Consider the following 12,098-nt stretch of genomic DNA (forward strand, 5'->3'; position numbering starts at 1 on the left):
AAGAGAGAGAGAGAGAGAGAGAGAGCGCGCGAAAGAGAGAGAGAGAGAGAGAGAGGCAGAGAGAGACATAGAGATTAACACCGGCGCGCGAACGCACACCCTCGCACGCGCGTATATACACGCACGCATCCATTCCCCCTCCCTCTCTCTCTTTCTCTCTCTCTCTCTGTTTGTCTCTCTCTCTTTCTCGTACGTGAAAATGATAATAAAAAATGCCCAAACGAGACAAACGTGGTTAATATACGCGCTACGTGAGGGCGTTGTGTGATTATATCAATCAGTAGAACTTCGTTGTAGCCCACAGTAGCTATTAGCGCGTATGACTAGCAACAACATAATTCACCGGCCCCGTTCATAAATTTTAAGCTGACAGAAATTTGTGTTCTCAATCAATACTGATATGATAATCGCGTTATCTATAGCCTGTTTATAGCGCGACAAGAACCCCTGCTGCGATACACAGCTAACGACACGCTTATACTGTATACTCATTAACTTATTAAAGGAAGAGCAGCAGGCAGCAGATGTATATGATGTAATATCGATCACAAGACACGAAATAGTACATAATCTAAGAATCTTTATTCTGACCGCGTGAACCTATGATAATGACACATATACACGCGCGTTTCTTACTGCTTATGTGAACGGACTGATTATCTGATGGAAAGCCCTGTCGTGAAAACGGTAAAATTCTGCATAACGCATACGAGAATGTGTAATCGGTCATTATACCATCATAAACCTTCCTAATTGACATGTTTCATGATCGTGAGCTCACGAGTAGGCAAACACGGTGATCATTCATTTACTAACATCAATCCATCATCGTCTGCCTGCACGAGCATCGGGAGTTTTAGGTAACAGTACACCTGAAGCTATATATATATGTATATATATATATATATATATATATATATATCGACGGTATATATATATATATCGTGGGTATAACAATAGCGGTTTTCATTTAATGCAACAAACGCTACTGCTTTGATGTTTGCAACACTCATATAAATAAGAGTGTCTTGTTACGGGCTCGTATGAACAGTCGCGGCCGTAGCATAGATCAATAGCTCAGAATCATGATAGATAACATCATCTATACTATATATTAATCGTTAATTGTACTACAAAATTTGTATACTTACAAAAGAACTTAGCATCTGACGTCTAAACGAATCTCCGTCACTCGGCTGCATCACCCGGGCACCACGTATTTAAAACCAAAGTGCGAACACTCACTCACATCGAGACCGTATAAGAAGTTTATTTGAGATGAGCGATCGGCTATCTGCTGCGCGTAGACGACAAGCTGGTCTGAGCCGGCAGTCGACTTCTGCCGCTGCCGTCGCTGCTGCTGCTACTATTACTACTGATGCTGCTGCCGTCGCTGCTGCTGCTACTATTACTACTGATGCTGCTACTGCTGCTGCTGCTGAGGCTCGCACTGATGCTGACCGCGAGTAACTAATGACCGTGAGACTCGGATGGGGTTTATGAAGCCCGCGCGCCTCACGACTCGCTATAAACAGCGCATCTCGTATTTACATACGTATATGCAATCGACGGGTCACTCTCGAATTTATACGCTCGAATCTTCAGCGATTGTTACTGCGCTCTCGCCTATACTAGAGCGACCGGTTAATTTTCGCTATAGGAAAGCAAAATTAATTTGTCTAATTATCCTTGCGCAGGAGTTCTGTCGACCTTTTATTATTCGAGGTTTACAAAATATTCAGTTGCTCCCAGTTATAACTGGTACGTAATCACTAGCATGTCGAATGTGAACAAGGTGTAATAAAGATAGGTAGATAGATTTATTTTGCACCATCAGATACAGCAATACTTATACGTACAGTCGCAAGAACAGATAAGACGCGAGGTGAGTTAACATAAATGTTCGAGTCCCCTTCCGTGTATACGTTTAAAATTTGCAGGTTGTCTTGCTGTCAGCACTGTGGTTTAATGATGTAGCCTTTGTGGTTAATTAGGATTGTTGCTAAAATTTGTAAATATGTAAAGCCTATATAAAGAAGTGCGCTCATAGATTATAAATATATATGCTCATATCACCATCATATTCACAGTCCGGCGCCCGATTCACTCCACTTGTCACGATGAAACCTTGCACGTAGTGAGCTCGCAGCAGCTGCTAGGTAGTCATGCATGCACGGAAACCAGATAACCGCCTACTGGACCTGAAACTCCGATGCTTCCGCCAAGCTCTGACGTCACCGGATACGACTTTCCTGTCGCACTGCAGTCGGCTGCTCATTTTAAAGGCCGACCGTCGACTTCTTCCGGTTCGCATTACGGCTGTATCGCTGAGACCGTGATAGGGGTGTTTCGGGGCTCGTGCTAAATGCGAAATGCCGCGCACCAGAGATTGGGCGGGATCTATTCAGTTTTTATTCTACAGAAGGCTATATTTAGTTGCCCGTTTCCCATTCGTAGGGTATTTTCGTGCGGTTTCACGTGTTTAATAAGAGGTGATCGAATTTACTCGCCCAGATACTGCTGCTGATCGACGTCACTGCGTATACTTGTTTATTCAGGAAAGAAACGTATTCGCGAGATCAAGGTGTAATGTCGCGCGCAGTATATGCGCTTGTTTAGTAGTAGTGTATCAGTTTCCAAGCACATCTCTGAACTCGCTGCTCCATCTGCAGAGGATTAATGCAGGAGAAGAGAGGAAGAATGAAGAAAGAAAGTAGAAGAGGAATGAACATGATGCGCAGCTGATCTTTTCACTCCGTTAACGTATGGAGCGTGTCGCAGTTTATAATAAATCTCAGGTGTGTTGTAATAAATGATTATAATTTTACATTTATATATTCTAAGTATATTATAATAAATTATATTATATTATATTATATTATATTATAATATAATATAATATATTATTATATTATATTATATTATAATATTTTATATTATATTATATTAAATTAAATTATATTAGTATATTATAATAAATCTCCATCACTGCCAATAATGGAATGCGAAATAAAATGCAAAATATAACTGTTTTATGTGATGGCTTTAATTGTCAATAAAAGACCGCGCGTTCACACCTGAATAACATTTCAACGCCTGAAGCACCCAATAATTAAATCAACACGGATAATAATTCAATCCGTTTCAAGGCTTGAACAACATTTATCCATTGTGAATATTTATTGTGTATTTATTGTGAATTTATTGTGAATTTGTGAATTGTGAAATTGTGAAATGTGAAATTGAAATGTGAAATGTGAAATTGAAAATGAATTTGAAAATGTGAAATTGTGAAATTGTGAAATTGTGAATTGTGAAATTGTGAATTGTGAATTTTATTGTGAATTTATTGTGAATATTTTTGCGATTTTGCGGTCAGACATGGTAGACAGAGCTTCAGACACAGACACAGACGCAGACATAGTACATGAACATGACTGACATCTATAAACAACAGAGCGGGTTAGAATGATACATAATGGCAGGTATTACGAGAATTATAACCAAACTAGAATGGTGGGATGTACGAACTGCGTAATCCTATTGGTCGCAGACATAAACGCCATCACCGATTCAGAAAAGAAGTTCCATCGTTTTCTATAATTACAGCGACAACTCCGCGATATATATACGGTACGTAAAATGTACCGCAAGGACCACAAGTTCTTTGTAACGGAGGAACCGACTCGAAAGCTAGCAACGGCAGCAGAGCGACGGCTAGTAATAAAACACTTACAGTTGCGGGCCTCATAGGCACGTGTGTCGTATAATGGCATTTTCGGACGCAGTCGAGAATTTCGCGGGGATTCGGCGGTGGTCGTTATACCTGTCACGTTCTGACACATGTTACAGCGTGAGACGCTCGAACGAGCGGCGCGCCGATAAAGTCTCCTTGCATTCGAATTCGACTCGGTTTAAGTGGCTTCTCTCCTGCTGTGTCTGTCCGCCAGCGAGGGAGGTCATCCATGTAGGCCCGATCGCCTGCCATTTGGCTGATTTCTTGGGTCAGAAATTCGGTCCGTGCGTGGCCTTTCGTGTGATGGTTTGTAGGTTATTGAGGGTAAACACAAAGATTAGTGTCACTTCAAAGTCAGCACACTTCTTTGTTCGGTTAGACTTTGCTGCGTGCGTGCAGCGGACAAGGTACCGAGAGAACGGTCTACCGAATCCAGAGCTTAGGATTTCTGCGGCTTAGAACTCAGCAGAATAATATGGCAAGTGTCTTGAATAGCTGACATGCGGGAAGAAAGTACCGTAGACGTAGTGGCGTGCGCAGATAATCGGTCGGTATATCTTCACGACCTGTTTCTATACAAATCGTACCTGGAAACATTATTGCAGCCATGACTGTAAATACTGCGGATGGATGTTGGCTACGTTTTTTACTGTCCAAACTCATTTTGTTGGCTTGAATATGTAGTCACTGAATTCTTCACGTGTTTGTAGGCGATTTCGTTGTGGTGGTTTCCATAGCATCATATCATATACGATAAAGTTCGAGTAAGCGGGTTAAAACGTAGGTAATCATCTTGAACACAATATGGAATCAGCGAGTTATTACACTAGTTGGTCTCTATCTTTGTTCACGGAAAGAATGACGATATACCTCTACTGAAAAGCTTATTGCGAACACACGCGCGCGCACGCACGTACGGACGCACGCACGCGCGCGCACACACGCGCTCGGGCGCACACACGCACACGCATACACGCACACGCACGCACGCACGCACGCACACGCACACACACACGCGCACACGCACACGCACGAACTGGGAGCTTGATTCAAAAGCAGCATGATGTTTCTCGGGTTAAAAATCCACTAACATATCACACGATGATTACACGATTTCTCTTCCTATTTTATTTCCAAATTTGCGGAAAGCAGAAGTACACTGTCATGCCTTAACGTAATGAAAAGAGAAAACGTGTTTTCATGTACGCATTTTTCATGTTGCATACTTCATTTCAAATGCCAATTACTGAGAAAATAAATGCAGATTTTTATGTTTGAGTTATTTTCGCCTTTATGAAATTGCGGACGCCAAGGTTATCGTTTGCCCAGGGCATTAAAATTGCCCGCGGCCGCCCCCGGTTGTAGGGAGGGACCGTTCGCATATCAAAAGGTACAGTCAATCAACCTACATGGCGTTAGGGCAAGTATGCATATGTATTTTTTCGAAAAAATGTCAAAGGTTAATATATTGGAACATTACTCTGTTAAATCAAAATGAAACATAAGGCACATATATCGTGTTTCGAGTTACAATTTGAGGTCGAATTTATAACACTTGTTCGGGCAAGTTTGTGCGATTTTCTCAGTAGCAGCAAAGAGCTTATAATGATTATTATAAGCTCTTTGGTAGTAGACAAAATATTGCCGTTACCTCCGAGGTCACCACAGCGTTTACCTCCGAGGTCTAACTGCAAAGTTCTATGACCCGATCGTGTGATTTAGGTTTGGTTAAACTGTTACTGCGAACTAGATCAACGGAAATCCAGATCCATCTATCTGTTTACAGTATACTCTTGAAACTTGTTTGCTTAAATGATGGCGTTGAACTCAACTACTTACAAGATCCAACCTTTGCGTAATGAGAAATTAAGTGCATACCTTGCTACATAATTACTAAATGAGAGTGGATTACGTATATATATATATATGTATTGCATCACATGAATCGGAAGTACACGTATAATGTGTATGTGCATCAAGAGTACATAATAGAGATTATGTACTCTTGATGCAGGGGCGTGTACAAGGGAGGTCTAGGGGGTCCGGACCCCCCCCCCTGCTCGCGCAGTAAACGCATCTGAGGAGGTCTAATTTCAAAAAAATTATGGGGGAGGGCCACCCCCCCCCCTTTGCGTGCTCGCAAGTTTGGGTTACGGTTAGACATCCTCCTGGTCAAAATTCTGTACACGCCCCTGAGATGTGCATGTATTGTTGAACATTGTACGTTGCATACTTGAACTTAAACTCTTGTGTACATCAAGAATTAATTAAAACACATTTATTCACTCCTGCTTGTGTGATTCGATGCTCTTATGCGCTAAGGTAACCATATTGTCAAATCTGGGGGTGTATTTGCATAATGGGATTCAAAACGTTAGCATCTGCGTGAATTCATCCGCCCAAAGAATCTCGCATATCGATTTTTTCCGTTCTCGTGTGCAATGCATACTTCCAGCTATCCATGCGGATATTTGACTATATAGCTATTATAGCTATTAGTCGCGATCTTGCAGAGTATTGAGCTGCGATGACCCGGAAAAGATCTCCACCCTCAGCATTTAGTGGCAAGGTCTTTGATCGATAATGATAGCGTGTGCTACTCGGCCCCATCTCTTCTTCAGGACGCTTAAGACTATGATAGGTCTACTAAAAACTTTGCGTGCTTACACATTAACGTGCTCTATTTTGTCGAGGGTTAGCGGCCTACTGGGCCTGTGCGTGCTAGGACGCGATGAATAGAACAGCACATTTGAACGGAAACAACCCCTATTCGACTATGGTTATACCTACTTGAGAAAAATGTATAGTAGTGTCGTCGAGTTTTTCTGTGAGTACTTACGTGACACGTAATTGCGTAATGTGTATGTACCATCGTTGACCATGTCATCAATTAAACTGATAATTAACCTGATTATATTAATTTACCCAAGCTGGAGCGGTGTTTAAACATTCCAACCAATATTAAGTGGCTTGAATCTAAAAAGAACTATCTAAGGTATATACTCTGCGTGCACGACAATCTAACAATTCCAACCCGCAATATAGGCGACCTCTTGTAGGTCACATGACATATTGGCTGACCAACTAAAACTAATGTAAAGCCGCCTTGGTGCTGAAACGATCGCACTGATAAAAGACAATCCATGGCCTTAAAACATGGTTGGCAAGCGTCAGGTATACTGGTACCAGCCCCCAATGTCTTCACCTGTACCGATATTTACGTGTGCGTTGTCTTCCTATCAGCCGATCTGTGCATCGGGACAGCTGTGTTACTATAGTGCCAAAGTTAACCTTTCTTTGGAAGCAAAGTATGCACCCGTCTGTACCCAGGCAGTATACCTACAACTATTTCCACCGCGGCTCTCAGTAAAGCTTGTGCCGTCTAGTCTAGACACACCGCCAACTATTTGCCTGTCCCAGAAAGTCTCTAACCGGAAAATCTTGAAGATCGGTGAAGTCTCCTTTCTCTAAGGTGACTGACTCCATTTGGAGAACTGTGTATACTTAGCATTTATCATCATTTACCAAAATGCCAGCATGGGGTATGTATTTTGTTCCCGGCATGCGCGCTCGGTCAACAGCTAGTACGTGCACATGAAAATGACATCGCGTGGCTTGGATTTACGTTGTTGATATGGTCAAACCATGTATTATAGGCGCCGTCGCTTGAAATTCGAGAGCTACGGCGAACTGAAACGAGATAAATGCTAGTGCTTATTACTATAATAGAACTCTGATTAATCACTCAGCGTGATTTTTTATGGCTGTATTTTAAATATATATAGCCAACTTAAGTTGGAGATTTCTTATTTAGTTTTACGTCGAGCGAATACGATCAAATTCTATCGTGTTTACTACTATCACTAATACGAGCTATACGAGCTATATACATACAAGCAAGAGTGCATAATAGAGATTATAGAGATAATATAGAGATAATAGTGCATAATCTCTATTATGCACTCTTGATACAAGTTAGCTTATGAAAATGGTCAACCACCGCAAAGAGAACTGAATCATAATTCAGCAAACATATTCTATAAGAAAAATCCTTGATATCTTTGTTTATATGGTGTGACGAACTTTATTATGCCATACATATACGACCCCTTATTCTTTTAAGCAGATCCCTATGACAAATTGAGGGTAAATACGTAGGCGTACTCGCATCGTGAGAGCTGTTCATGATGAACATACAGGTTCTTCACGCAGCGTCTCTGAATTACAAAAACAAAAACAAAACAAAATCAAATACAGGCGACCCTGTATCGGAACTGCGGTAACCGTAACTCGGTACATGCACTCCAGACCGTCCGTGTGTGATAAACTCTCACGTGTAACGAGCACGTGAATGTGTGTGTGTGTGTGTGTGTGTGTGTGTGTGTGTGTGTGTGTGTGTGTGTGTGTGTGTGTGTGTGTGTGTGTGTGTGTGTGTGTGTGTGTGTGCAGGCCCGTAGCCAGGGGGGGGGAACAACCCCCCCCCCAAAGCAAAAAAATATTTTTTTTGAAAATTTGCAAGAATTTCACCTCAGGTCGCTCCATTTTAGTGTAATAAAAAAGTGTAATAAACAGTGAACACCCCCCTCCCACACCCTCCCCCCGCTCGGTCGCTTGGCTCCCTCGCCTGGTCGCTTCGCGCCCGAGCAGGGGCGTGTACAGGGGGGTCCAGGGAGTCCGGACCCCCCCTTGCTCGCGCAGAAAATGCATCTGAGGGGGTCTAATTTTAAAATTTTTAAAGGGATTTAGACCCCCAGACCCCCCCTTCGCGTGCTCGCAACTTTGGGTTACGTTAGAGCCCTCCCCCCCCCTGGTACAAATCCTGTACACACCCCTGCCGAGCAAATTGCCAACATTGAAAAACGAACCCCCCCTCCCAATATAAAGCTGGCTACGGGCCTGGTGTGTGTGTGTGTGTCACACTCGCGGCTGGTATATATTATGTAACACAATACATGCACGTAGGTAGCCCGATATTCCCTAAATGAAGCCGGCGTGTATTCCAAGGTTGCAACTAGATATACCCTACTAGATACGCCCAACTATATACCTACTATAGATAACCCCACTGGATGCTGTTGGCACACCCTGGATGTTGCATTGTGTATGAACTGTACGTACAAGTCTGCCTGATCAGCGCCCATGAGGGCCGTTACCCTGGCTCCTACCCTGCCAAGCTGATTCGATGCCAGCCTATATATAAAGGAAAGTGCCGTTGACATGTGACAGTAGCTATAAAGAAGCTCACGTGAGTTGTTCGGATGCATGGGCGTTGTAATTAGAAGCCCCGTAAACGATAAAAAATACATCCCGTGCCGTGACGTATGCGGTGTGTCATCCCTGATCATCAGCTTGCATAATGGGTGTGTAATTCTACCTGCAACCTATACCTCCTTCAAGGTCGACGAACCCCGCGGTGCAAAGTTGCGCAGCCTCGCAGACTGCGAACTAGGGGCGCGTTGCCAGAAACAAAATTAGTCTTAACATTTTGTCGTGCATTAACGTTAGTCGTATGCGCTATTTTATAGCATTAACATTTGCCCTATATTTACGATGTTTCTGACAACGGGCCCTAGGTTTCCGCAAGCATCGCTGGTTTTGCTATGATGCGTGTTCAGATACCTTCCCCCCACTTAACAGTTTTAATTACGTACATTGAGCGATCTTTGATATCGATTTGAATTTATATTAAATGTAGGGGATTATACCTACAGCATCGCTCCGAATTTTGTTGTTTTTGTTATTTCCCGAACACTTTGCCAGGTCTGCTTATAACGATAAACACAGCTAACGTTAAACTGCTAGTTATGGTGATATCTCAGCGCATGAAATAGTGCTTTTTAGTAGAATGTTTAAACAGCAAAGAGGCTCTCGATATCTGCGTGTTTAGTATATAGGTAGTGACAAGCATAGATAGATTACAATAGAAACTGCTTCTGTAAGCTGCCATGATGGGTATGCACGCGCTAGACATAAGTGACGAATCAGAAATAGCCGTATATCAAAAAGATGGAATAATATGTCATTATTATAAAAATATTTTATTATACATTATGCGACATAAACCTTATATTTATTATTCATATGCATGCTTATCTGTATACGATTCAGCAATATAAAACTCGTGCGTTCGCGCGCTGGCGATAATAATTTCAATTCATTGCGCTGTGAAATATTTGCGCCCGACTCTCCGTGATATTCAACGCCGTGCCAGGTACGATGGCGCGAGTTGTCGCGATAACAACGTAGCGATGAAAGGAAACCATAGACTACTCCGCAAGAGCATTCTAATGCGATTTGCATCCGAATTAACGAACGCATGAATTTCCCCTGAACATGTGATTTCCTTTACACAATGTCCCACAACGCTGTGCGGTTTTAATTTACGGATGCTCGTTTGCATAAAGTGTTCTTTTTTAAAACCGTTATTAACATTATCGACTCGAAGCGAGCGAATCGGACGTACATGTTTAGCATATATCCGAATTATACCGCTGCTATGATAATTACACACATATTAAATCACCCACGCGAATTTAACAGTTTAGATAGGGAAGCGGCCAGTGTAGTTGGCCCTTTTATATGAGTATATATAGTATTCATTGGTGTTTGGGAATCAGCTATACGCGATCAGCTTGTGGCAGGGTTTGATGGTCCGCTAGTCTGTTTTCGGGAGCTGGGCCTCGCTTTGGTTCGTGTTCCCGTTGCTCACCGTTGAGCGCCCAATCGCGTCTGTATGCATTCCCGCGTCTGCTTAGGAACGGAAACCGTCTGTGCATATCTTCTCGGTCAGGTATCCGTAGCTGCTGCTGCTCGGCGTTAGCCTGTGCGTACGCGGAAGCCATATCCTGGCCATAACTGGCTTCTTCCTCAGATAGATTTTGTTCTTCCTGCTCTGGCTCCGGCTCGTCATGGTCCCGTGTGGGTCTGTATGCGTTGCCTCGCTCGCCTAAGAAGGGGTATCTATCACGAGCCGTCCTGTATCGCTGTTGCTGCATTCCCCGAAGCTGAAATTGCTCCCTCAAGGAGTCCGGCGCAAAGACGTCGTAACGTGGAAACTGGTGCGTGCGTAGAGATGCTCCGGGTCGCTGCGTATTATCGTCACTGTCGCGGTGTGGCACGTCAATGGCGTCACTGTAACCACTGGGTGGAAATGGAAGGATGGCAGGAACCTCGGTGCGTAAGACCTGCTCGCCTTGATACTGCTGCGCTGGTGGAGCTAGCGCCTCTGGTAAAATGTCTTCATATGCCATTACCGGGTATGGTGCTACCGGCGCGGCCCCTAGTGCCATTTCCCTGTCGGGATGGCTTCGGGACAAGGCCCAGTCGCGTCTGTACGCATTGCCTCGCCTGCTCGCAAACGGAAAGATATCGTGAACGTCACGAGCCAAAAGCTGCTCGCCTTCATATCCCTCCAACGGTTGCCGCATTGGTGCGCCTAGCACCTGCGGTAGAAACTCCTCAGATGTCATTAACTGGTATGGATCTGCCGGGATGTCCACTATGGACGGCCTGTCGGGGAAGATTCGGGGCTGGGACCACTCGCGCCTGAAGGCATTGTCGCGTCTGCTTGAAAACGGGAATACATCGCGAATCATTCGGGGGTCAAACACGGGCATATGGCCAACGTCGTCACTAAACTGCCGCGACAACGACGGGCCCTGTGCCGTCAACAGTTCGGAGGGTGAAAACAGGAACGGTCGACGGTATCTTTCCCCTGAATTATTGTCATTTGTCGTAATGACAGACAAGACAAGTTGAAGTCCTAAGTCGTTGGATGGCATGACGGCATAATCAAGATAGCTGTCAGGGCGGTAGTCACCTGCTCTTTCCGTCTCTTGAGAATCCGGTCTATCAGTCTTTAGGGATCTAAACTTCGAGTATCTTGTTGGCTTGGCGTCATACTTATCATCAGTCTCTTCATTGTCGTAATATTCATCTTCACTCCGCCGCGGGTCACTATTTCCTACTACTGGAATGTTCGGTCGTAGCACTTCGTTTCTTAAATCCTGTTTGGAGTCGTAGAGATGCAGTCTTTCATCGGTCGCATCCAGGAACAACGGCTGGACGTAGTACATTGACAGAGTCAATAGCAGAAAGGTATAGCGCATCATGGCGCCTTCTGTTAAAAGCAATTAGGAAATGTTTTATTGTCTATGGTATTCTGTATTTATACACGCACGTATGCACGCACGCGTCCATGCACGCATCCACAACCGCACAAACAACACACACACACACACACACACACACACACACACACACACACACACACACGACACAACAACTAACACACACACACTAACACACACACTACACCACACAACACACTACACACACACACACAACAACGACACACGACTAC

The 12,098-nt window shown here is 43.8% G+C and overlaps 1 protein-coding gene and 1 long non-coding RNA gene across 2 annotated transcripts in view; both read right to left on the reverse strand.

Annotated features, from left to right (window-relative positions):
• The window catches only part of LOC106811497, a 61,856-nt gene extending 60,516 nt beyond the window's left edge, over positions 1 to 1,340 (reverse strand). Inside the window, exon 1 of the long non-coding RNA XR_001394150.1 lies at positions 1,152 to 1,340. This is a non-coding gene — a long non-coding RNA (uncharacterized LOC106811497). The remainder of the gene's footprint in view (positions 1 to 1,151) is intronic.
• Positions 1,341 to 9,755: 8,415 nt separating this feature from the next.
• The window catches only part of LOC106811466, a 2,953-nt gene continuing 610 nt past the window's right edge, over positions 9,756 to 12,098 (reverse strand). The window contains exon 2 of the mRNA XM_014815091.1: positions 9,756 to 11,855. Within this exon, the coding sequence (XP_014670577.1) occupies positions 10,354 to 11,847 (1,494 nt within the window). The 5' untranslated portion in view covers positions 11,848 to 11,855 and the 3' untranslated portion in view covers positions 9,756 to 10,353. The remainder of the gene's footprint in view (positions 11,856 to 12,098) is intronic.

The sequence above is a fragment of the Priapulus caudatus genome, unplaced genomic scaffold (assembly GCF_000485595.1).
Source record: "Priapulus caudatus unplaced genomic scaffold, Priapulus_caudatus-5.0.1 Scaffold19, whole genome shotgun sequence".
Classification (NCBI taxonomy): Eukaryota; Metazoa; Priapulida; class Priapulimorpha; order Priapulimorphida; family Priapulidae; genus Priapulus; species Priapulus caudatus.